Raw genomic sequence first — 27,599 nt, 5'->3', positions numbered from 1 at the left:
TTGGTTTTTTTGTTTGTTCATTTTTTTTCTCTTGACTTTTTTACTCCATTTTATTGCCAGCCCCAAAGTCATAAGTAGGGTATTAGAATGTAGATCAAGAATTGTATCTCTGTTGTGGGAGTATGACACTTTGATTAAGAGTGATATCAGACACTGTGCCATTTCAAAATCAAACTTGAAGCAGATGCAGAGAAAAGGGGGAAATGAGAAATGTTTTTTTTGTTGGTTCAGTTTGAAGAGTGATGTTGAATTGGAAAATGAGTTGTGCTCTTAGTACTGACAGATGCACGTTCTCTGTCTCCTGGGCCCCTTGCAGGGCCACCCTCATCTCTGCTCTTGTAACCTGCTTTCTACCAGCCCTTCTCTCTACTCAACAGTTTTACAGAGTATATTTTGATATTTCATTCTTCAGCCAATGACCAGTCCTATGTCTCTTCTCTTCCTCTGCATCTTTAAACCTATAACAGCCTCTGTGCTTTCTGTTTCCCAGCCTTGTTCTCTGCTGGAGCTTGCCACATCACTCATTAATCTTTGTCTGTTTTGTGCTGCTCATCTCTGCCCAGGTTGCCCCTCAGAAACTGTAGGCTAGAGATTGCTGAATAAAAATATTTTTATTTAGAAATCGTGATTAGCATATGTGAAAGTATCTTTTCTTAAGTTTGCTTTCAAATGTTACATTTTTCTGAAATGTGAAAGGGAAAAAATTTGGGTTGTACAAATCTTTGTGTTTTTTCTGTTCAAACAGTCAGCCTATGCTAAATCCACAGTGACTATTTGATGTTAAAGGCTAAACATTTATTTCTTTGGGCTAAAATCTTCCCTACCTGCACCTAACCAAAGCAGGAATGGATTGAGCCATTTGTGAACAGTAGGAAGTTCCTCAGAGGTTGTTCTTGACTGTGGTGCTTATAATGCCAAGACTGTGGGTTCAGTCCCAGTATGGGCCATTCACTTGGATTGGACTCAGTGATCCTTGTGGGTCCCTTCCTACTTAAAATGTTCTGTGATTCTGTGACCTAAAGACTGGAGCAGTGTACATAGGTGTCTCCTTCTTCTTTCTCTTTCATATCCATATGTTTTAGGGCAACTGTTTCTATAGTACCCACTCCCATTTCTTGAGATCTGAGTCAAAATTTCTCTTCAGCTTGCTGCTCTTCCATGACATTATGAAGAAAATAATAATTTAAAAAATGTTTGCTGGTTGTCAGAGTAATTCACTGACTTTAGGCTCATTCAGGGTTCTTAAATCACACCATAAACTTTGGATGGTATCCTGTATATCCAGATCTGCTTTAATAAGCATTTGATACAGACAGGAAAAGAAAGGCTTTGGCTTATGAGAAGACTTGAAAATGCTTCTCACCAATCGAAGTCTCTACCATGTTTCCTCACAGGGGCTCCTGAAGAAGTGTTACTCTGCCGAGGCTGCATACCTGTTCCAGCAGGACAAGTTCTATGATGTCAGCTACGACACTGGTGACAAGTCCATCCAGTGCAGCAGGCGTCCAGATGCTTTCAAATTCTGGCTGATGTGGAAAGCAGTGGGAACTACAGGCCTGGAGGAGAGAGTAAACAGGGCACTGGCTTTGGCGAGGTATTGCCTCACAGTTTGGAGAATGTCTAGTCTGTTTGATTGGCTGAGATGTTGGCACTGCTGGTACTCCATATTCTGGAACAGACCCCATTGTTCTATTTTGCCTCTATCCTTTTCTTTGTGTATAATAGGTGGAACTAATAACAATAATAAATAGTGTTATTATATTTGCTACAATATTTAGTAGTAATTACTGCTTTTTTTCAATAAGCATAAATGTTGGTAAACATGGAGGTCAAAATTAGGCTATCAGTCTGTATTGTGGAACATTTGTATTATCTGAACTAGACATAGGACAGAGTTACTAAAACACTTTCTTCTAGCTCAACTGTGTGTTCTGGTATTGGTGTAAAAGAAGTTCTCTGTGCCAGAATCCAATCTGTGTCTGGCAAGAATCAAATTTTCCTGTTCATGTCATTCCTTCTGAAAGAGGAAATACAAAAACTGATCATGGAAAACTCTTATGAGGACATTGTGATAATATTAGGATCGAGTAGAGGTATATGAAAGCAATATTTTTCTGATGTACTGAGTGGTTTTCCTCAAGTTTGCTGAGGTTCTTAATGCTAATACTGTGTTCTGTTAAGGACCGAAACACCTTTTTCTTGTGGTCTTCCCCATACCCATCCTCTTCAATTTCCTTAAATTTTTGGTCCTGCAGAACTGAGTTTCACAAGTGAATTCAGCAAAATTCTTGGTAGAAGGTGTCTATAGAGTGAAGGTGATGTCTTGGTTTCTGAGAAAAGACTTCCATACACAAGGGGCTTTCTCTTAGAAGAAATTATTTTGAAATAAGATAATGGTCCATTAAAAACAGGTCACTTTAAGTAAAATGTTTGTTCAGAATTTTTACAAGACAAAGCACAACAAAAACTACACCAAACTAGCTACACACCGCCTTAAGTCAAATAATTAGTATTGACATTTTACTTTTTATATGAAATGACAAGTAGAAAAGAATTGAATGTTTACTTCAACCAAAATTAAAGGAATAGTCTGACTCTAATTAAATTACTTTAAAAGAAAATAAAAATGCCTCTGACCTAAACCCAGAGTGGATTTGAAAGGAACGAAAAGAAAGAACCAAAACCAGAAAAGCACAAAAAAACGGTGACTTTTTCTCTACTTTATTTCTTTTAAGCCACTCAGGTTTTTGGCTGGTTTTGTGTTTTTTAGTATGTCCTGGTTAAATTGCACCTTGTTTTTCTTGTGAAGCATTGCACTGCTCTTTGTCTGTTCAGAGTAAGTAATTCTTTCCATTATCAGTAGGAGAATTCAGCTTTATCAAGGTCACTGGCCAAGGTCATTTGAGTGACTGTGTAGTGATTAATGACCTTTCTGGGATCGATATTTCTGTTTAACATTAGGATTCAGATGGTAACACTTTTAGGAGTGACTGGCTTGTCTCTTCTGGTTTTCGGTTTGTTTTTCCATTAGGAAGTAATTTAATTTTTAGACATTATCTGATGAAATAGATTCTTCACATTGCCATCTTGAGTTTGCATGGACATGGGCACTGTACCAGGTTTACCCACTACTCAGCTGTGCAGCTGTGCAGCCTTTCTCCTCATTTGTTACATTAGATGTTACTTCAATTGCAAGGGTAGCATTTCAGTGTTCCTGAACACTGACTGGATTAATGCTGGAATTAATTCCACTGAATTTAAGGGTGAGATTGCTGCTTTTGTTTTTTTTTTTTTTGGTAGAGAAGCAGAGCTGAGAAGGTTTTAGGGTAACTGCAGGCATGTATTTCTGATGCAGTGAACTTTGCCTATTGGCTAATCCAGTAATATCTTCTTGTTTTGGAAATGAATCATGCTTTCAGGATATTAAATATCCCAGGAACATTGTGATGCTATCTATTTGGAAAGGCTTGCTTTTTAAATGCATAGAATAGAGCATCCAGCTGATCACTTCAGAATTTTTCTGTGTATTTTGTTCCCCTCAATTATTTTTGATGTAGGTATGTTGCTTTATAAAGTACACTAAAAAGAAAATAGAAGTAAACTGCTTTTAGAATACAACTATAGTTACTATATAAGCACCTCTGCATTTCATGCTTCATCTAGTTTGGAATTTTCCTGCCTGTTTCCTTTTCTGACACCCACTGTTAGCAGACATATGTCTACTTTCACAGCAAATCTCCAACCCTCATTTTCTGCAAGGCTTAATCATAGCAAATGACATTTCTCTGTGTACTTTGGTCTTCACTAAGATTCAAGCCCTTCTAACATACTACAACTGTGATGTGATAATAAAACTTCATTGTCAACTGTGGCAAGATGCACAAAGTAAATTGCTCCACTGCCTTCAAATGATCCTGGCAAGATAAATCATGGACAATGGATTTTCTAATGGCTGTCTTCTTAGGATATTGGCAGTATAGTTAAGAACATGATTAACAGTGTTGTGACCCTGACCTGACCATCAGGTAGCCTACATCAGTTTTTATGACAAGGTGATATGAAATAAAGGCACTTGAGGTAAGAGGGAAAGGTGCTAAGCATTGCAAAATTGCTCTAACAATTCAAGACCTTAAACAAAAGAAAAAGGAAAGTGGTTATGCATAGGTTTCACTTTCATAATTTATTAACAGACAAAAATAAATTGAAGGTCACTGTCATATGAATAGCCTGCTGATGCAGCTGCATTTTGGTTTTATGGCACAGACATCAGGTATCTTCTAATAAACAGGACAGAAGCAGCGAGCTCTTTAGACATAATTACCCTACAGATAATCATGTAGTGTGGACGTTAACAGCCAAATAACAAACAAATGCACACAGGAGGATCTGAGTGGTCATGGCAGAAAAGACCAGAACCGTGACTTGTCCCAGCCAGAGGAAACACCTCACCAGTGCACAGCACAGCTCCTGAGCTGCTGTGACTTGTCCCAGCCAGAGGAAACACCTCACCAGTGCACAGCACAGCTCCTGAGCTGCTGTGACTTGTCCCAGCCAGAGGAAACACCTCACCAGTGCACAGCACAGCTCCTGAGCTGTTTGTTGTGGGCTCTGGCCCTCCACTGCAGTGGTGGCTTTACTGGGATGTGTGCTGGGAGGTGATGAGTCACAGGCACAGCACTTGCTAATGATAAACAGCGTGACAACTCCCCAGGAGCTGTTTGGAAAAATGTGTGCCATCAGGGTATTGTTTATTGCTTCCCCAGACAGCCTGTTTCTGCAGCACCTCCGTTAAGGAGAAGGCATTGCAGAGACAACTGTGCTAGAGATGGTGTCCCTGCCAGGGACAAGTAGGACCAAGGGAGGTTATTCTCACAATTCTTCTCTTTCTTGCCAAAAAGAATTACTAGTATGATGACCAGTAATGCAGCTTCTGACAGGAAAATGCCAAATAGTGAGTGCAAGAGAAGAACAGATTTGTGCACAATCAGTAGTTTAGCTGTGTCAGGTTTATTAATGTTAGACAGTAATATCTTCATGGGGAAGACTAAAATTCTGTTGGAATGGAAAAGCAGCATGTATTTGCAGTGAAATTGTTGAAATTTTTCTTTGTAAGGCTTTGAGGGGGGGAGAAGAAAGAGAGAATTCCCATCTATGTCCTCTTTGCTTCAGAATTCCTGTGTGATTTTGCTGTGGCAAAGTTGTGGTAATGTTTTAAAAAAAATCTGTAAATTGAAGCTGTTTGTGTCCAAAATTTTGATTCAAATCCATCTTTCCCTTAGAGGCTTCTGTGTTTTTCACACGTGGCGGGTGAGAAAGAAAAGAATTTAAGCATTTAAATACACTGTTAGCATAGGAGGTCTAGGGATTGTTGTACATAAGCATGGCCCACTGGATGGGAAGTTGCACTGTTGTACTCTGTGGAATGTGGACAGTACTGGGAAAATTGCTGAGTTTGAAGTATGTTCAAATTCTAAAATTCTGGGCTAAACTAAGAGAAATAGAATGCAGGAGGTGTCAGAGTGACTGTGAAATAGCATGGCAGCCCAGCACTGGCACTTGAGAACAAGGGATGGAGGTATTAATTTGCATTGGGAAAGTTCACAACCTGATGCAAATAGGATCAATTTGTGCCGTGTGGCTCTGCTGAAAAGCTGTGCCTGAGGACAGAAGTTGGCTTCTCCTCAATGCTTCTTGGCTGGCTGTAGACTTATTTTGTTTCCAGGAACTGATAGCTATTGCATTTTCACAGCAGGTAGAAATGAGGTTTAACTCTGTTGTTTTCTAAGTGTGGGGGAAAAAAAGAAAAATAAATACATGTTTAAGACCCTGTTTTTTGTTGTTGTCTGTGTTTATTGTTTTGTTCTATGCTTTAAACCCCTGATTTATAAATTACAGATATCTAGTGGAGGAAATTAGAAAAAGAGAGGGATTCCAGCTTCTTTTGGAGGTAAGTGAAAAGAGAACTGAACTGTTGTCATTGTTTGGAAGTGTCCATTGTTTGATTCTGCTCTTTTTAGTCAATTATCAATTTGTATTTAAAGTATCTCATCTAGTAAGTTTATGTATTGGAGATCCACAGGTATGATTGAACACACATAGCACATGCTGTGCTCCCTACCATCATTCTGCCTAATTTCCTAGCTTCTGGTCATGAATTGCCTCAGGGGGTGTAGTTGGAGCACTCTTCTGTGAGAGCAAAGAGGCTGGCTGTAAAAAAAGCAATGCTTGCCAGACCTACAGATAAGACTGTGTGCTGGATGGAAAAATAGTTTGATCCTAAAAATTGACTTTTCATTGTTAAAGTCTATATTTTTTTCCTAGTTCTATTTTGACTCCCCTCTTCCTACAAACTACCCAAAAGTTATGTGTTTTTAAACCTGTCAGCTTATTTCCTGTTTGGTGATCTTGCTTGGGGGAGAGTAAGTGAAGGGAATAGAGCTTAAGTACTGTTTTTCCACCTGTCCTCAGCTCTTTGGTTAATAAGGCTGATATCTGAGGATGTTGCAAAGACCTGTCATTTTTATAAAAAAACTTTTTATATTGTTGGAAATGTACTTGTATGAAAGACAGGCTGGTATGTGGGATCAGGAGGAAGAGAGTAGATGGAGGCGGATGGGAAATGGAGTAAGTGTCACTGTGGACATTCTAGGTTAGGCTAGACAAAATACAAAATATGAAAAATATTTTATACTATTCATACAATGTAAAATTTGTCTTGAACTTTGAAAACTTCTGGTCAGTTGAAGAGTTTTTGGCCAGCAGCATGGGATGGGATTAGTAAGGTGGCAAGTCTGTTAAAAGCTGTCCATTTCTTGTTATTATGGACCTTAGCAGAGAGGCCAGATCTGCTGTAGATGTGAAAACTCTTGGTAAGAGCAGAAGCTGCTGTGTAGTTCCTGCAGGAATGGGACCTCTGGATTAAAAGTGGATTTGAAGGGAGTATTTATGAGAAAGAAGTTGAGCTTATCGAGTTCTATGAGTTCTTCTATGAGTTGAGAAGTTGAAAGGGTTAAGAAAGTTTTCAGGAGTGCCTGGGGATAAGCAATGAGAATTCAAAGAAAAGATGCTATGAGGCAGCAAGGCCCAGCTGTGCAAGGCCTCTCTGAAGGGAAGATGGGCTTCAGACAAGAATCTTTGGAAGATGATCCTCTGATACATTGCAGTAAAGAAAATCATGTAATGAGAATTGCTCTGCAGCCTGGAAATGCCACTTGAGCCATCTTGAACTCTTCTGTTGTATAATTGCTTACCTGCTCGGGTAAGACCTGTGACAAGATAAACAGAAATAGAGGTGAAGCATGGCTGGGGGTAGTTTTCTAAGATGAATGGTATTTTCAGAGGGCAATGATGTATTTGATGTGTGAAAGGAAACTGAGATAATCAAGGAGGCAATATAGGCAATGGCAATATGATGTATGCCATCTGTCTGCTCCTGCCATCTGATTTTAAGTAGTTTTGCAGTAAACCCTGTAACACTGAGCTAGTGCTTGTTCTTACAGGGAAGGCGCTGCCTTTTTAGGGTCTGTGTTTACATGTGTACTCAAAGCAAGCTCTTTGGGGGAAGAAATGGCACTTTAAGAACCAATTTTTATTCCATTCAGTGGCAGCACATGGCAGGTTTGCAGCTCAGTTCCTGCTGACAATGATATTCTTTTTGATGATTAAATTGTATTTAATGCGTTCTTTGAAGTGAAGCGGGAAGTGATATGAGCTGCTCTCAGTGGCCTTTCATGGAAGAATATGTCCCAGTTGGTGGGCTCTTCTTGTTCAGGAGACTGTCTGGGATTATAATAGCAGCCACATCCACAGTGGGGTAAAGAGATGGTGTGACTCAGCTACTAAGTCCCTTTTAACAGTGTTTTTTTACTTTCCACTAGTACTGATGAGGATGGCATATGGGAGAGTAGTGAGATGTGTGAGTTCACAATCTGAATTATCATAATCCATGCTATAATCTAGATGGCATCTGAATGCTGTACTGCAGACAGTGGAGGTCAAGATTGACTTAGTGATTTGTGGGTTGTGTGGGATGGGATCAGAAGGTATATCTATTCCTCATATTATTGTTCTCTATGCAGGTAAACAAAAAAAAGTTCAAAATTAGCAGGAAATGATAGAGACCCTGGACTGGCCTGCTGGGAACATTTTCTCAATCATATATGATACGGAAACCTCATAAGCACAAAATGCCTTATTTTATAATGCATAATGAACAGCCACTTCTGCTAGGAGCTGTGCAGCTAACTGCTGAGTTTAAAGGCAAAATTTCTCTGGAGAGAAGCAGACATGTGGAGTTGCAGTCTTCACTCAAAAGGCCTACTTAGGTGTTAGACAAGACGCATTCAGGATATGGTGCACACCCTGCAAGGGGTCCTGAGATTCTTATAAAATGTGGAAAGTGAGAAATTTGGCATTAACTCCAGCACTGTATAGAGTGCTTTATGACACGAGAGAAGATTGGCATTGCTCAATAGAAAAATGACGAGATGTGCAAGTGTTAAATGGTCACAAAAACCAGGTTTTTGTGTTTTGTATAAAAGGCATAATTAGAAATTTCCATTTAAAAACCCCAAAACAGTAAAAAGAAAAAGTATTCTTTAAAGTTGCTTCAAATATGAATTCTGTAAGTTACCTTTCTGTGCCTCTCTTAAACTTTTTCTAGCAAAAGTTTTTTACTGAGTAAAACAGAGTTAAAGATGGATATAGAAAGTAGAAATTAAAAAGGAGCCCCTGGCAGCAGGAAGAGGAATGGATGATATGAAAAATTATTTCTACTTTCAAAAAAAGGGGAAAAAAAGGTAACTTGGAAAAGGAAGCTTTAAAGGAAAGGCTGTAAACTCAAAGGCTTCACCCTCATGAAAAATAAAGCAGAACTCTTTGAAAAGCTATAACATGTATCCCTATTGCATCTTATAAACAATCACTCGTTCTCTTGTTTAGCCGGAGTATGCAAACGTCTGCTTCTGGTACATTCCACCAAGCTTACGAAAAATGGAGGATGGACCTGAATTTTGGCAAAAGCTGCACCAGGTGAGTGTCATGTGTTACCTGAGGCTTACTGACTTATCTTTGTGCCAGATAAGATTGTGAAATAGCCCTCAGCTTTGCTCACCATTATAACCAATCAGTAGACTGGGGATTTAATCCTTGAATAGATGTGGGTAAGATTTAAGTTTTTTTCTTGGTTTTGACAAATCTAATTAATATTTTTCTTACTATAAGAGATGTAAGCATTAACAAATATTCAGCTTGCTATCCAAGCTGTTGGCAGCTGGCAGACTGAGAGAAGAGGAACAGTGTTGGCGCATCTCTTGTCTAGACAGATTATTCATTACCTGTTTAATATACTTAGTGCTGTCCTTGGAACCTGGCTTGCATTATCTCTCATAATCTATGGTAAGACAAGCAAGGAAGTGCCTAAGAATATATTTCTGATGTTGAACATAAATGACAACATGAATACAATGGGAAAAGACTGTGGGAAAAACTTCCCAGATGAGTGTTTTGGTAACTCTTTGTCATCCTGATAGAAAATCATGAACATTTTGGAAAAAAAGCAGCAATAAAATTTTGAATTTACTAGTGGAGAATCATTAATTAAGACTTAATTAAGAAGCCACTAGACATTGTGGTATTATGTTTTACTGAATAACTTATTCTGTGAGGAATTGAATTTAATTCATCGTTTGCTCATCTATGGAAGAGCTTTGGTGTTCTGTATTTATTTTTTTCATAGGATTTGCTACTAGAAACTTAAACTAGACCAAAGATGTGTATATCATCTGCATGCTATGTAAACAAGCTTACATGCTTTATATACATGCTTCCTGTAACATCTGCTCTCATTTCAGCAGCTTTCACAGGAATTACTTTCAATTTTTGCTGGAGGCTGGTGTCTTTAGGAGGAAGATCTTCCTTAACCCCATCTGTATTGTTTTGAAAAGTACACTTTTGTAGTACAGATGCATGCATAGCTGCAGTACGGATGCAAGGGCGTGGAATTTACCATGCTTTCACAAAGTTATGTTCCTTTTGTTTGGGGCTTCCTGTCCTCTCTTTAGAATGGAAGGCTTATATATGAATATGTGTGTATATATATATGTGTGTGTGTATATGTCTGTATGTATACAGAGCTGTACAACAGCTCATCTACTCATGGAGGAGTGAGAATTTGGGAAGGAGCGACAGGAAGGCATAGAAGAAACAATGCTCCAACTGTCTCTGTTTGATTTATGTGGCTACAGATGGGACCAAGGAGGGAAGGGATGAAGCACAACAAATGGCTTTGAACACATATATCTGAGTGGCTTATGGAGTGTAACTTACTGGTTCTTTGCTCTGTTACTCTGTGGTACTTCTAGTCAGGGTAGGGAATAGATACCTGCCTTTATTTTATGTACCAATACAGATAGGTTGATTCTGGAAATACAGATTTCCTAGCCAGTGTTTTTGGAAAAGAACTTAGAGGGAAAGAAGCTTGCATGCAATTTCTTCCAAGAACTGACCTCTGCTGCAGATCTCAACCACTCTTTTCATGGGCAAGGTGACATTTTCTTGATTCTTATATCTCCTCTGATGAAAACCTAAGAAATCCCAAATCTTAAGACATGAAATATTTCACTCTTCTTCCAAAAAGCTTGAAAAACTATGAAATCCTGAATCTTAAGATGTAAAGTATTTCACTCTTCCCTACAAATGCCTGAAAAAAAAATCTAGCACAAAACAGACCAAAGCTCCCTCGGAGGTGGCACAAATTTCTCTCCTGGAAGAAACAAAAAATTATGATTGTTAGTTGTGTTATTTTAGACACTGCTGGGAAGTAGTTTGACACTACCGAAGTGAGCCTGTTTCACAGTGAAAACATATTATTTCACCTCTCCAATTCTCTACAGGAACAGGTCTGGGGTTACTCTGCTTTTTGGATGCTGAGGGCCAGCTTGGGGTACAACATGTATCAGTGAGCAGATGAGATGACAGAACTGGGTCAGAAAAAATAAGACTGACGACTTTTTCAGCTAAGATCAATTTGTTTTAACATTGCTGATGCAAACAGCATGGTCATTATATTACATTAATCAATACAAATATATTGCTGGACAAAAGGAATGCATCCTGATCAGCAAGGTGTAAATGATAAGAGCATTAAGGCTGAAGAGGTTGTTACATGGTGCTGTTGACAGACAGATGGGGCTGTGAGGGTTTCTTGATTGCAAGCAGTTCCTGAATATTCCCATAATATCACTAAAATGAGCATTAAAATGCTTTAATTCACAATTTCTCTTTTACACCACATTTTAACATCACAGTTATTCTGTTTATCCAGAAATCAATCTTCCTTTTTGTTGACCTGCATAACTGACGATAATTAAGGAAACATATGTCTTAAAAATCCCTAGGGCAAGCAATTGATTTTATTCAACTACTTGTTCAGCAATATTGTTCAGAATAACATGCTGTCTTCTAAGACTAGTTATATGAGTTTTAATGCTGGTGAAAGTTGATAAGCAAATTGTTCAGATCTAAAATCCTCAGTTTTGTGAAGAATTTGCATAGTCCTATGCAAAATAACCCTGGAGGTTTTCTGCTGTACTGGCTCTTCTCCAGTTTCCATGGCCCACTTTATATGGAAATGTGTCAGGACTGACTGGATGGTAGCGTGATACCTGATTCTGTCAGCCTTCTTGTTGTCCTACATAGAATGTGTCTCTCAGAAGCTTACTTTTTTTTTTTTATTATTTATTTTATTTTTATTTTTTTTAAATTTTTTTTTTTTTTTTGGGGGTAGGCTGTTTGTTTTAAATTCTGGAGCCTTCAACTTCAGGTGTGAAATTTGTGCTCTTCAGTCTCCTACATTCAAAACAGAAAGGTGATAGATGCCTGAAAGACTTGTAACAGCCACTAACTGGTCATTTGATTCATCCCCTGAACAATTTAGGGAGTGAGAAAACAACACAGTGGTGGGGGAAGTAACGAGCAGCATGAATGGTACTTTCCTCTGTTTTGTGTGAAATTGGGTATTCTGTGCACATCCACAGTCTGACACCACTTTGATGTTTTGGGATTACAGCAGGAGTTGGCTGTGTAGTGAAACCAGTCCTGTAAACAGTGCAGCAAGGCTTTGGATGCAGTTAGATGGTCCAAGACAGAGAAAGCCCTGAACACTGAGCAGGCTGTACAGCCCATAAACGATCCAGCTGTGTAAGGTGTTTTCCAGTGCCATCCTTCACAAGTGAGGAGAGATTTCTTCTTGTAGAAACCATGCAAACGGGCCCTCGGTGGTACGGAGGAGTTGCCGGTAGATCCGACTAGAAGTGTCTCTAAGTGATGTTATTTTGTCATTGCAGACTGGGGGCTGCTGTCTCTGACCTGGAACTGACAAAATTGTCGGGATGAAGGAGCGATGGCTTTGCTAGTGCTGTATGCGCCCCCCAGTGGGAATTTCACTCCTTTTCCTTTGGTGACACACCGTAGGATTTATTTTGTTTACTGCTGAGAATGGTCGCTGTGTCCCAGGGTCAAGGAGAGAAAAGCTGAACTGGAAATTGCAAGCCAGAAATGGGAGTTAGGGAAGAAGTAAAAACGCATAAGCAGATATAATTTAAATTTTCATATTTTCTCCATACCAACAAATATCTTTGCATATTCTTTCTCATAACAATCTTATCTTTAGAAAAGCCAGCTTTCTCAGCTTATACTGAAAGGCTGCAGATGATGTAGAATTAGCTGATTGTTAATGATAGCACCTCTGGAAAGCCTCCTGGCAGCACAGAGGATGCTAGGGCACAAGGAAGAGTTTGAAGGGATACATTTGGAACTATCTTATTGCTAGCCAGCCATCTCTTACTCATTCTGGATCAGTTTCTGCTGAAACTCAGACTTTAGTCTTGCAGACTAAAAGACAACACAGAAGTAACTGTCTTTAACAGACCCCTCCTCCTGCAGGATCCTGGCCTTGCCAAAGGATCCTGGAGCATAACTGTAGGTAGAGTACTATGTAATAAATGCTGCTCAGTAAAGGAGGCTAGTGGTTTATTCCTAAGTACCACTTTAGACCTTCAAAATCTACCTTCAAAGAGTGGCAGTAGGTTTCTAGTAAGTCTTTTGTGATTTACTAAACTTTGCCTGCTTTGTAGTTCTAAAGAACGTATGCTGGAGTATTAGATTTCCAATGGTTCATTCTTTTATATACAGTTGTTAGTTTCAGTAACTCAGAATTCTAGCATCTCAGTTTCAGACTCTACTTGTGGGATGCAGTTGGTGTGTTTTGGTTTTGTTTTGTTTCCTTCCTTTCCTTTTGAGGATTTTTGGCCAAGTAATACAAAATTTATTTGCTCTAATGGAAGGCTCAGGATGCAAAGTCATATTAAGGTAGTAATGTCCTACTAAAGCCTGGATAGCTTGGAATGCCATTTTGCCCCTCCTCTCTTCACCTTAGTAAAAGGCTTATTCCAGCCTTTCTCTCCTGTTTAGGAGAAGAATGTATCTGTTTTCTGAAGACATATTCGTAAAATAGATTGTCATGCTGAATGGTGTTGTGATACATTTGCGTAATGAGAGATTTCATATAAAAGCATAAATGTAAGGAGGGTGAAGAGGGGTTGCCTTGGCAACCCCTGGATGTTGTAGTCTTAATCAAGGACCAGAGTCAGCTGTATTTATATATTCAAAATACCTATTGATTATGGTACAAGATTTGAATAGCAAGGGAAAACAAGACCTCCGGTTGGCTATATTAAAAAAATTCGTCCTCTGCATTTTGGAAGAACAAGAGAAAAACAACATAAGTTATAACCACAGTATTAAATGCAGTGAAAATCAGGTTTATGCATAAGAAAGGTCCCAAACATGTCACTGCAAGTGTATTTCTACTTGGGATTTTTGTTCAAGATGTTATTTGATTTGTTGCAACTCTGTGTACCACACTTTGAGTTTTTCTTACACTTGAACACGGAAACAATTAAACAATACTTTAATATGTGTGTTTGAAGAGTAATGACAGAGACAATTTCTGTGATCTTTCCTTACATAAATTACTTTTATGATAGCAAGTAGCCTACTGCCTCTATCATCTAGCTCAGTTTGACACGAGTTTCAGTGGAGGGCCACAACAAATGTCAGGAAAACAAATGGTAAGATTTGCACAGAAATATTTGGGAGTTAGATTGGCCAAATCATTGGCTTCCATGACAAGATGACTAGCTTAGGGATGAAGGAAAGGCTGTGGAGATTGTCTGTCTAGACTTCAGTAGTGCCGTCCCTCAATGTCTTTGCTTTCTCTTAAATCACCCTTCAAATCTATTGTGGACTTCAAGAAACAAAAATCTATAGGTGGAAGAAATTGCTTTGGTAATCTTTCTTTTAGACTTTCCAGGGGCAGGTGAATTGCCATTTCAGCATATCACATGGGACCTCTGAAGGGTCTTTTTGAAGAAATTTGATTTTTCAGGGAAATCAAGGTCAACAGAAGCTGCAGGTTCACCCTATAAAACTTAAGGCAGTTACTCAAGGAAGCTACTTGAGGAATTGGCTGGTTTTCCACCATCTTTGACATGGAGAACAAGAAAGGGAGCTCCCAGATCATGACTTAGGCAACCTGCAGTCAGAAGCACCCTTGGGAAAGACTTCATTATTCAGAAGGGGAACCTAAGAGATGCTACGATGCTTGATTAGCTGCATTATTTATAAATACAGGTAAAAAGACCCTAACACTAAATCCTCAGCGTGCTGTGTGCTGTTTTAGATTTCTATTTCACAGGCTTCTGGGGAGAAGGGCTGCAAAACCTCCTCCCATTTGAGTGGACATAGCTGCATTCTCGGTGTTGTGTTCAAGAGGGGCAGAAATGCAGCATTCCAGGAGGGGTGAGATCAGGAGGCAGGGCTGCAGAGAAAGGCAAGGACCTTAGGGGAGAGAGGCACAACAAGCACTGAAGCCACAAAATGAGTAACATGGTAATAATCAGGACTTATGTTGTAGTGTGACGATTCCTCAGCAAAAGGTGATGCTCAGAAGTTTAATAATAAAATAAGCATTTTTTTTAATGTAACAACATCTCTTATTTTGCAACTAATACTGCATAATATACAGCAGCAGATTAATAAAATTTTTGTGGTTTGGCTGCATATAAATGACTGTTGTTGTTCAGAAGAAAGGTCTAAGCTTTGATAAATGAGAAGAAACAGTACAGTATAATATAATAGCTGAGAAAAATTATAGCAGTGTTTCAGTACCTCGTTAATGAGGGATTTGCACACTTTGCCTTTTAATATGTGTCTTTTTCTGCAGTTTTATATAACTCATCAATACAAAAAGTGACTGTAGCTGTTAATTAAACAAGGTATTTAACATTACTTTGTTTTAAATGTATCCTCCACAGAATTGGGTTATAAGAATAAAAAAAAATACATGCATTTTAGAAAAAAATGTTAATTCAAAGAATATTTTGGTTTCTGACTGTGTATCTACTTATAACTGGAATTTATGTTTTTGTTCTCTTTTATATTTATTTTTGCATGATTACTGAAGTAGTAGTGTTAGTCTAAGGGATGATAAAGTCTTCATCAGGAGAAGTAGGAATCAATGCATGAATCAATGCACTTGACAGTGTCCATTTCACCTTAGCACTCGACCCAGGTGTTAGGGGCACTTCAGTGTATATTTTACATTGGTGAGGTTGTACACCTGCCTAACTTTCAGCCACATATAATGGTGTATGAGAGTGACCTGATCTCACACTTGCTCTTTCATGGGATGTGTGGCATATCAGGCGTGTGTATGGGGCTACAACAGAGGTATATTTGTATGACTGTATTGTAACTGCAGTAGATGTCATAAGACAAGGGTGTGAACTGCTTCCAGCCCGTGCTTTCTGTAATAGTCCCGAGTGATACTGTAGTAATTCATGATATGACAGTCATAGATATTTCTTTTCTAGCTTTCTACTTTGCCCCTTATTCCAGACTGACTTTTCAGGGGTGTGTAGCATCGGCTGGGCTCCAGTTAAAGGCAGTCCCATTATGCAGAAATCTTTACATTTGTTAGGTTAGTGGTACCTGTCTCAGTTGATGCAAATAGGCAACAATCAACATCACTAAATAATACATCTGGAAGCAAAACAACTCTATATTAAAAGCTAAAACTACACCTCAGCTCTTAGGAGAAAAAAAAAAAAGAAGAGAAGAAAGCCCAATGATTTTGATGCTGAATGGTTTACTAGACGAGAATGCAGGGCAACTTTTGTCAGAGACTTAACATTGAGCTGTGCGTGTTCAAGGCACACTGGGGACTGAGGTCTATTGATCCCTGGTGCTCAGCCTACTGAAACAATCAAAGCTGGAGGGAGGGAGTCTGCTGCAGCTCCATATGTTGCATTCAAGTTGAACAAGGATTTCATCTTCCTCAAGCCACCTGCAGAGCAAGATTGCTCAGATCTCCAGAGATGAAGTAGGTTTCACACTAGTCGTTTCTTGCTTGAAATCTTTTTAAGGATAATGGAGGGTCTGATAATTTCTCCATGTGGTAATACACATAATGGCATAAATGAAGCTGGGGGTGATAGACAAAGTGGAGAGAAATAATCTTAGGAAATAAAATCACAAGAGCCCCACAGATTCAAATTCAAAGTAAATGACCAACCCTTCCAGGGAGACGACTGCAAGGTGTGTTTCCATCACGGTATGTAATGCTCTGTGATGATACCTTAGATGGCTCAGGTACTAGGAGCCATATGGCCACAGGCTAAATATGGTACTTAATTCAGGTTAAAAAGGAACAGTTGACATGACTGTTCTTTCAGGACCAAAGCAAATCACCTATGGTGGTGGTATATATTTTGTGTAGGCATACTCCTTTCTTTCAGGGAAAGCGTGGGTTGCACTTGTCCAATATCTTAAAATTTTTGCATGCCACATCCTTAGACCTGGGGGTCATTCTAGCTTTCAGTTCAGATATAGAAAATAACCTCCTTTCAAATCTTTGCATTATTAAAAGCGTCACATGTAATGAATCTTTCTGTCTGTAGACAGGAAACTTCTAAAAAGTCTTATTTTGTAACTGATAGGTCGACAGAAGTGGTGGGGATTCAGTGCAACTGCACTCTCTGCTTTATTGCACAGACTCAGTTGACTAAGGGGCACTTAAGCACTGCATAAGAGCTCCTTGCTATTTCAGTGTGAACAAAGACAGTACTTTAAAATTTGTATGGCTTTCAAATAGATACAACCAGAGCAGCAGATGCTTTGCACCCATTGTTAAGCATCTCTTAAACTGTGGAAAGACCAAGAGGGTTAAACAACCCCATTTCTTTTCCAGAAAGGTGAATGTTTGGGGCGACTACATGAAAGTGGTGCAATTCATAGAAATTAAGCAGGCAGTTGGAAACATGCCTCAGAAAATTGTTTTCTTTGTGTTTGGGCAGAATTGAAAAAGCTAATCTGAAAACTATGTCAACTATGACATTTTAAAAAAGCAAATATTAAACTATTTTCTGAGTATAGAAAACAAAAGGGATTTTGTAATGACTGTAGGAGTTTATCCTCTCTCTTTGTTTGTTTGCATTAAGAGCACTTCAATGTCATCCTTGTTTGTACCTTTCACCATTTCCCAATAGCATAACATAAATAAGTACTTCTTACTTGGAGTCATGTTGCCCCACAAAACAGACAATGTCCAGGTGACTTTAGAATATCTCCAAGGATGAGACACTCCATAACCTCCCTGGGCAGGTGTTTGGTCACCCTGACAATGAAAAAGTGCATTTAGATTTGTGACTGCATAGTACTTGTTTGCCCAATCAGCATGTATTTTCCTCTGCTTAAATGGGACTAATTACACTTCCTTTGCTTCATTTTGGAGTTAGAACATGCTGGCTAATATTTTAAATGGCCTTTTGTGCCTCTCTGTGAAGAGAACTGCTTTTAGTAAGAAAGCAGAGTTTGAAGGCACTCAACACAGTTTGTTCTGTCTGACCTTGTGGACTTTGTTCTCCTAAAGCAGCACTGTGCTCCTGAATATCTGTGCACCCCTTAGTTCTGCTCTCTTGGTGCTGTATGCACATTAATAACCAATGATAGAAGAAAAGAAGTTCGAGTTACAGGTTGAACTCCAAACTAGTGCTTTTCTGAAAGTATCATAGATCATGTTTAATAGCCTGTGGATCAGAATGAAACCCAGTATATATCACAGGGGAACTCAATAATTGAAGCATTCTGGGAATGTCGAAGTACTGGTGTGCTGAGGTGCCTAGAAGCTTCATTCTGTGCTAAGATTTTACCTGAATAAAAGCCCTATCATCTATTATTTTATAACAAATTTTAATCATATTTTAATGCACTGACTTAAATTATTTTATCTGACATTCAGGGGAACAATAAACTCCCTTTTCTGCCTCTTCCACCTCCTAATTTTCTGCAAATGAGAAAAACAGTCCTTGAGAGACATTAGCATTTCAGAGTACCTCCAGCACACTTGACTCATGGCTATCTCGTCTCTGTCCCGGGTGTCTGCAGAATGGTCCCTCAGGAGCACTGAACCCGTTCTCTGGGTCTGTGAGGCTGATCTATCCGTCTGCCAACTCTGAATTTACTCCTTTCATATGAGAAGCCTCAGGGGCGCTTTGAAGGATCCTAACTGGTCTCCTGGTGATGGGAAAGCAATAATTTGCAAGCCTGAAGCTGCACAGGTGGTACTGTGTGGGTATGGGGGGATGTGTAGTTTTGTCTCAGAAAAACAGCAGTAACAGAAGGGTTTTGTGGACTTGCTGCTCTGTGGTTTGCACAAGGGATAAATTATTTTCCTATTTAAATGTGGTAGAAGGAAAGTTGACTTTTGCAGCAGCTTGACAGAGAAAAAGACTTGGAATGAAGCTGTAGGAGTCCTGGCAAGACTGAGACCCTTGAACCTTTCCTGACTGAATATTAGAGGGCTGGTGTGCCAGGGCTGCATTGTGTGACTGTGGCAGGGCTGGCTGATCTGGAGCCCTCGGGGCTGGGGCAGCAAGGCAGCCGTGCAGCCCAGGTCAGTCCCCTCTCCGGGTGTTTAATGGTGCTCCTTGAGGACCATCATGTTTTCACTGCATTGTTTCACCTTGTGCCTGTAAGCTGGTCCTAGAGCTGCCTTCCTGCAGCTGCCCAAGTTTTGGCTCCCTGGCCCTGGGAGGATTTTGGTATGCAGTTCGGAGGATCTGTTTCACGGGGAGAGTTTGAACTGAATGGGGTTGATGACTGAGGTGATTTTTAGGTGAGCATTTGCAGTGGACATTTTAGGGTGCACTAGGGACAGATAAGGGAGCTGCCCACCAGAGCCACTGGCTTGGTACATGATGGCTATATATATATATTCCTTTATGATGGTTATATATATTCATTAACCTTGCTAATAATTGGTATTTCAATGCTGAAGGGTACGTGTAGGATAACATTAATATCTACCTCTCCCCTTGCTCCTGTGCATAGGATGAATCTCACTGAGAGTGAAAGTAAAGAGCATGGCCAAGCAAAAATCATTCTTAGCAGTTGTTTAATTGTTGATGCATGATTTGTCTTGCTTTTGCACTAGTTAACCTGCAATGTGGAATGGAAGGCACCATTTCTTGGCACCTTCTTAAGTGCTGCCTTTCCCCCTGCAAGGGTGTAGTAACAGGACCTTCTCTGAGTGCTTGAGATATAAAGGTACTCGAATATCAGAAGTTGCTTGAATGAACAGTGAGTAGTAGTGTGGTCTGTTGGTGGTGGTTTTTTTTAAATGAACCATTTCTACACTACTCAATAAAGTTCCTTCTGGTTACAAGTCTTTCTGGTGGTATTGGTGGGGGTACCACCCCTGTCAGCTGGTACCCGCTGTGGTTTCTAAATGAAGCAAGTGTCTTCTAGCATTCTGTTGGGTTTGACAAGTTTAATAAATAACAGCAATGAATTGACCATAGTGCAGTAATAGTGATCGTGAGATAAAATAGCATAGTGATTTTTTTTTGGGTCATTTTGTAGTGAGTTGGACAGAAGAAAAATAAAATCTTTGAGTTTCATCCTTAATTAATGGACTGCTACAACATGAGTTAGTATATATTTGTTGGAAAATAAGATATTTTTTCTGCTTTACCAGCCAGAAAAGAGCAGCTGCTGAATAATAAGTCTTTATTTTGCCTCACAATCCACTGTAGTCTGAAACATGGGTGACCATTTCAACACTGGCTTAGCCTAGCTGGGGAAATATTTCACTGTATTTGTTATATCAGGCATAAGTAGGAACTCCCTTGTCAGTGGAGTTTCAAAGGATGTGGGCAGTTGGGCAAATGCAGCATCTCTAAAAAATAATTACAATCATAATTCAACCACAGTTTGCAAATATTTGATCAAAGAACTGTTTAGAGGCTGTTTTAGGGTACTGTCATTTTCTGCTTGGCCAGCTCTGTATTTTGGGGACTCTTCTCTGGGTAGACCAGTGACTTTTGTATAAGCACATCTTCTAGAAAGGCATCTGTTCTTGACTGGAAAACATCAAGGAATGACAAAAATAACACTTTCTTTGGCACCTCCTTTCAATGGCAAATTAGCCTTCCTATACAAAATGTGGTGAAAAAATGCTTTCCACACTAAAATAGCCTTTTCTAATGTGTTTTTCCCTTTTGCTCATAAGTTATCGTCAAGCCACCTCTCATTCTTCTATTAATAAACTAAATAGATTCATATCTTTAGGTCTTCATTAGACACTGAGTTATTTCTGTGGCTGTCATCATTATCCTTCCCATTTTTCATTACTGAAAAAAAACCCCAACAAACATCTGAACTCTGTATTGCTTGCCAGCACCTGTGTTCCCACTACTGTACGTGGAGAAAAAATTGTCTCCCTAATACCTATGCACTTGTTTATAAAATCATGGATCATGTTGCATATTTTCTTCTACTGTATTTCTTTTGGAGGTTCTGTAATATATATATATATATGATGAATGCTGAAATTAGAAATTTTTTTGTGTGTATAAATTACTAGTTTGAGATCAAAATAAATTGTCAAGACATCTTGGGTGGATTGGGTTATTTTTCATGTTGGCCTATGGAAAACAAGCTGACATCCCAGATAAACCAGTGGTCCTATGATCTGGGAATCTTTGTTTAAGAGCAGGCTTGGCTGTTTTAAAGCATTCACATAAATGACCTAATTACAAAACTTTGTAGTCTGCCTCTTGACAGAACTTTTAAAAGCTGATTTTGGCTTGGGTGTAGAGTGAAAACAATTGCAGAGAAGTGAGTTCCTTGCCAGAAAGGATTTTTGGCTTCTGATGTGTGACCTGGAAGCTCATATGAATTTTGTTTTATTGTTGACTGCTACAGTCTTTTCAGAGTCGCTGTTTTTAGAGTAGTCATCCATTTTGAGCTGTCTCTGTTTTTTTTTCTCTGCATGCATAACTTACCTTTTGAGTGAGTTTAAGCAGTTCAGGTCTGTGCAATGGTTTGTCTTCCTCGTTTTTCTCCCTTTGTGAGTCTCTCACTTGCAAATGGTATCAGCTGTCATTTATTGACTTTCAGAAAACCAACAGTGAGCATCAGCATCAAGGTTAATCCTGGTCTCTGTGGAGCCTCACTAGCAGCAGTGTTTGATCGACCTTCTGTTTTTCCTGCATGGGAAGATATACTAGTTATTCAAATCTTGCTTAGTTCTACTGCATTCCTATTGTGTGGTCCTAATTTTTTGGTGCTGTTCCTGTGGGAATTGTTCCTGCTATTTTTCATTTAAATGGCTTGTGTAAGGCTTTCCTATTAATGCTCTAAGTGCAAATAAATCATCAAGAAAACTTGGAATATCAGCAAAATAATGAAGGTGGGCTGACCCAAAAAAATGGTACTTGGCAAAGATATAAATATGACTGAACACAAAAGACTGCATTTCAAATCTGTCTCTATACATTTTAGAATTTCTATGTATTCCTACCCTTTAATTCATTGTAAATTAAATCCAGCATGAGATTTCTTTTTTAACTTTAGGTCCACGTTGCATCTTAAGCAACCTTATTTCACTAGATCTATCTCCTTACCACTTCTAATATTTAGTGCTTGTTTTCTGAAATTTCCACAGTATCCTCAAAAATTATCCACAGCTTTAATGAGCTGTTTTCAATCTTAGCCATTCAGGCCTGTAGACCTAAACATTTCTTTTCAGTAGATCTTTAACATCCCAATGGCTGCTGATGGCTTGGAAAGCTCATCAGATTTGTGGTAGGAATCTCTCCCAGCAGAAAAAGAAAGCTTATTGAACATTTCTGCCTTGCCTGAATTTTTAATGATTTAACCATGGATAGGGCTTCAGTCATCCCTAATGTACATACTAAATTGCTTCTTCTTTCCTTAGTCCTGTCAATCAAAGGTTTTCTTTTCTCTCTGATAAATTTTCCTCATGTCACATTTGTATTGATTGCTATCTGATCTGCTTCCCTCTTTCAACTTGTTAAATATTGCTTTGCTATCTTCCCTTTGCCAATAAATCGGGATGGGCTTTTAGATAAAGCTGTCTCCTTTCTTGATTGAAGTATTGCAGCTTTTGGCCATCTAATCTCTTCTTAAAGAGCTTTAAGCCTTCATATATCTTTTCCACCTGAAGTTTTTTGGAAATTAAGTCTTTTAAAACAGTCTTTGTGATTGTGACCATCCTTTTCCTCAAGCTTCACTGAGTATAGCCAGGTTGTGATGAGTTCACAGTGGGAAGTGCTGATTTATAGATCAGCGTGTAATTTCTTTGGGCTGAAATATGGTTGAAAATGAAGATGTGCCTGTATAGATGTGTACTGGGTCTGCACCACCGTGCTGGTGAGTTGGGACAGGGTGTGCAAAAGTGATTGTTGTATGAATTAGAGTCTGTGGATGTGATAGGTCAATGTGTGGTTTCCCTGCTCGTTGCAGGTTGCTGGATCTTGACCTTGAAAGGTCAATGCAGACTATTCTGCCTAGCGTTTGTGCTTGTGAGTCAGGTTGCTTTCCACAATCACCAACAGCTCCGAGGCAGTTGTGTTGACAGCAGGACTCGCTGCCAAAGCTGCCAAAGAGCTCTGCTGGAAGTGGTTAGGGATGCTGGTCAGGACGTGGCTGGAGGAGCTGCCCTGGATGCCCCGCTCTGGATCCCAAGGATGGGAATTCAGGGCTCGGGTCCGGCCGGCCGAAGAGCTGCAGCTGGGGGTCAGTCCCGGAGCGCGGCTTTTCCAGGAGGATTTGCAGCCGCAGTAGTGGAGCCGGGTGACCATCGGGGGGCACCAGAACGACAGCAATGTGTCATTAGCGCTCCGGCTCGTAATGTCTCTGGTGCAGTCACGGGAAAACCCGCCCTATGTCAGGGGGGCAAGAAATTTCTGCCATTTCTTAAATCAACATAATTTCCTCACTAATACTGCAAGCTCTATTTTGAAGGCATGAGCTGTTAAAGAATAAACTAGCAAGCATGAATTGTCTCCTACTTTCCTGGCAGCACTCCTCTATTCCTTTTCCTTTTCCTTTTCCTTTTCCTTTTCCTTTTCCTTTTCCTTTTCCTTTTCCTTTTCCTTTTCCTTTTCCTTTTCCTTTTCCTTTTCCTTTTCCTTTTCCTTTTCCTTTTCCTTTTCCTTTTCCTTTTCCTTTTCCTTTTCCTTTTCCTTTTCCTTTTCCTTTTCCTTTTTCCTTTTCCTTTCCTCCTGAATAATTATCATCGAGAAATCAGTATCTAATAAAATGTGAAACGTGTAAGGATTTTACAGCCCTTCCTAGGCATTTGAGGGTCCTATATGGAGTCTGAACAGAGGAATATTTGAGGAGTTAGTATACATTTCTAACATTAGTTGAGTGCTGTGTTTGGTTTTCTGTTGTTTTTGATCTTTTTTTTTTCCTGAGAGTTCAGCTGATGGTCTGAATTTCAGATGTGAAGGGATACCTATAGACATTATTTTTGGCTTGTTGCTGTATGAGGTTATTAGCATGGGTAGATATTATATAACAGTGACTATGGGCTACTGGTAAGTCATGATGTTGAAGCATCTTTGCTCCTTCACCTGGCCTCCTAAGAAAATGGGGAGAAGGAAGCATTGTTTCCCTTAAACAGAAGGCTGTTCTGCTGTCCACATGCAAAGCCTTCTTGCTTCTAATATTTGATGGAAATTCACAGTATTAATATTTAATACTGAAGGTATAAGCCTTTTTTAGTAAATACATATTTTCTGTTATGTTTTGGTCTTTTAAAGGAAGCTCCTGAGGGTGAAGATATTGAGTTTCTGTGAGCCTCAGTATGATTACTGAAAAGTGGGTCTGTTATCCAAGAACTGGCCTTGGTTGGCCAGTACTGTTGAAAAGCATAGTCCACATTGTTCTGAGTCATCTGCAATGGTCCTCACCTAAACCTGCCAGGGGCTTTTATCCCCAGTGGTACTGATAGTCTTCCTCAGTCCAGTTATCCTACTGATTTACCAGCCTTGAAATCCCCGTTGCATTGATAAATGTTGAAGCACAATCAGAATGTGGGCTTTAGTTATAACAATTAATTTTTGTAAGTGAAGAATTTTGCAAATAGTGTTTCTGACTTGAAAAAAAATCACAAAACAATGAAATGAATGTAGCATTTAAACACATGGAAGAGGCTTGGTGAAAGGACTCCTTGCTTGAAACCATGTTGCTCCTTCTCACAAAGTAAGCTGGACTGAAAAAGACACTATTTCACTATGCAGGTCTTGTTTTCTTTATATCCCTAGACCATCATAACCAAGACAACTAGAAAACAGTATTTTCATGAAGCATCTGACTTTCATCAGGCAGATAGGGGCATCTGAAAATTCCTGCTTTTTCAAGTTCTCTAAGCCTATTTGAGGTCTTCTAGAAATGATGAAAAGAATTGTTAATCCTGCTGCTGCTTAACTTTAAATTGGTAAATCAGTCCTTAAACCTGTGCAGTTCTTTAATTCATGCACTAGATGGTGATCAAAAGCAGCCCAAAATCTCTCTCTTCTTCCCAAAATCGCAGCTGACATTGGAAAATGAAAGCCCAAGATTGACAGTTTTTCCTGCCCCGCTTTTAAACTTTTCTTGCTGTCCTTTAATGATTAATCTATTCAGTAGAATCATCTTAGACATTAAGGTAGAGGTGGTGCTAAATTCATATATCCTGTTCTAACTGTGATTTTTTAAAAATCAGTTGTTGGATAAAAGTGTAGGAAGTGCTTCTCTCTGTCCGATTGTAAAACATTCATCAAATATTCCATAACTTCAAGCTGGGATTAGTGTTGTTTCCAAAATACAGGAATTCAAATATACTAGCTGCTGAAGTAATTGCTATGGACTGAAACTTAAGTCTTTGAATGTAGAGATTGACTTCCATTGGCTAATACAAGGTAGTAATGAAAAAGTGGAGGGGCATTACTCTGAAAACATGATTATAGTTTTCTATAATATTAAAAACAAATCAAGGAAAAAACATTTCTTTACTTCCCACCCTGAAATTATAAAACCTGCTCTAGTCCTGTACTTTCAGATTACTACTGGCTTCAAGGGGAAAGATTGCAAGATGTGTTTTGGATTCTGTAACTGGAAAAAATGCATTCCACTGAAGAGAATCAGTCAAAAATATTCTTTTACTGAAGAAGGCAAGGTATAATATTCAGGAATGGAGGCTGATAGGTGGACCTAGACAGATTTGGGACAAGGGGAAATCTAGTACAGTACTGTGCAGAGTGACTGTAGGTGGAAAATATCAATGGTGCAGGGTTCAGACAGCAAGAGGGAAATGTACAAAACACAGACAGGACTGTAAGATGATGATGTACAACACACTGGACTGTACTATAGCTGTTATAGGCCAAATAAATATAGTTCAAATAAACAGCTGAAAGAAGCAGCGTGTCACATGAACAGTAAGTGTTAATAGCAGGGAAAAGTTCTTTCTTGTCCTGTGTGTAAATCTGTTAGGAAGCAGAAGCTGGTCTTGTGACTAGTGCTCAGAGCCACTCACATGCATACATCCTTTCTCTAGCAAAGTTAAAAGCTGGTGGAAACAACCCTCATTCTGCTCCAGTGTGGGAGGAGGTGCCATGGGTGGTGGCTGTGGCAAAAGATGCAGTGCTCTGGAGTCACCTCCGTGTATGGAAAGATGGATGAGATCTGATGGTGCATGGAGCAATGGCATGGCTTAAATTAGGCTTAAACTGAACATCTGGGTTTTCCTTTCCTTCTTTCTTTTTTTTTTTCCTGAACAGAACACAGGCACTCAGTGCAGAGACTTTATCCCAGAAGCTGGATAAAGAAATCCCCCTTGGATTTAACCTCAGTGTAAATATTTGTGACACTGTGTGACTTCTGTGAGGCAGGCAGTGAAGGCACAGATCATCAGTGGTTAGGAAGCTGGATAGCAGTAAATATGTATCTGCTCACAGCAATTGTAGGGTTAAAAGAGCAAAAGGAAATTTGATGCAGCTACAACGTGTTTCACACTGGTGATCCGTGTAGCAACGAGGAAATGCATGGAAAAGCAAAATTCCAGACAACTGAGTTGATGAAATGATTCATACACTGACTTTTAAACTCAGCACTCATCCCAGTCATAATGAGAATCATCTGAGTGAAGTAAAATAACTACAGTTTGAAGCTTGTAGGAGGGCCGTGGCCTATAGCTATGCTAGATGTGAGAGTCATTTGCTCTTTAGCCTGTTGGAGAGCTGTGCCAGGCAAAAGATGGAGCTTTTCCTTTGTTTTTTGTGTTTGCACTGCAACCCTGACTTTCATTCTAAATTGACCCTGCACAGCTGCATGTATACATATATGTAACATATGCATACAAATAATCTGTGCTTGCAGGAAAAATTGATCTTTGCATGTACACATGACCAGCTTGGCAGCAGTGCACCAAAGGAATTTGTATGTGCTAAATTTATAAAAACTGGCTCCAAGCATAGAAGGGAAATAGCGTCAGGAGAGTTGAGGCACACCCTTAGCATGGTGTTAGCACGTATTCTCACAACTGTTCTTGGTTAAAGATGGCTCTTGCTCAAACACCATCAGAAATGCAAACCTCACATTGCCTCATTCTGTACAGTTTAAGTTTTTGATCTTAGAGAACTTAACATATGATAAAATAATGAGGTAAAAACATATGTGGATTTAATCCTAGTCTGAAGTTACATTTCAAATTCATGCCAGATGAAGCTCCACCCCAGAATTTTCTAATGATCAATGTGCACTTGTGGGACCAATGGGATGCTCCTGGGATAAAATGCAAATAATTTCTTACACACAGAAAATTATTCAAAGTACAGATCCCTATCATTTCAGTGAAAACTACAGAACCATAGAATAGTTTGTGTTGGGTTATCAACCACAGAAAAGATTTCAGAGCAGTGGCAATTCAGTACAGTGTCAGAAGGTGGCTGGCCTTGGGACCCAGTAACATTCCTCCCTTTCCAGCCTAATAAGTGGGAGACCACTGTGGTTCCCTGTCCTCAAGTCCAGTGAGTACACAAATTCCAAGATGTGCACATGTGCACACCTGTGTGCATGCATGCACACACATAAAATACATGATGCACAGCTGGCTGCAGAGATCAGCACAGAAAGCAGTGTCTTTACTGGCATCCCCATGAACACATCTAAAATCATGTCATACAGAA

General features: G+C 39.4%; 1 protein-coding gene across 3 annotated transcripts in view; it reads left to right on the top strand.

Moving 5' to 3' along the window:
* GADL1 (GAD like acidic amino acid decarboxylase 1) overlaps positions 1-27,599 on the top strand; it is a 113,571-nt gene that overhangs the window by 70,001 nt on the left and 15,971 nt on the right. For all 3 annotated transcript variants that reach the window (XM_088164455.1, XM_014884074.2, XM_088164453.1), the window contains 3 exons: positions 1,395-1,594; positions 5,896-5,947; positions 8,941-9,030. In XM_088164455.1, coding sequence (XP_088020581.1) covers positions 1,395-1,594; positions 5,896-5,947; positions 8,941-9,030 — 342 coding nt within the window. The remainder of the gene's footprint in view (positions 1-1,394; positions 1,595-5,895; positions 5,948-8,940; positions 9,031-27,599) is intronic.

The sequence above is a fragment of the Sturnus vulgaris genome, chromosome 1 (assembly GCF_052056855.1).
Source record: "Sturnus vulgaris isolate bStuVul1 chromosome 1, bStuVul1.hap1, whole genome shotgun sequence".
Taxonomy (NCBI): domain Eukaryota; kingdom Metazoa; phylum Chordata; class Aves; order Passeriformes; family Sturnidae; genus Sturnus; species Sturnus vulgaris.
This window is presented reverse-complemented; position numbering and strand designations above follow the sequence as displayed.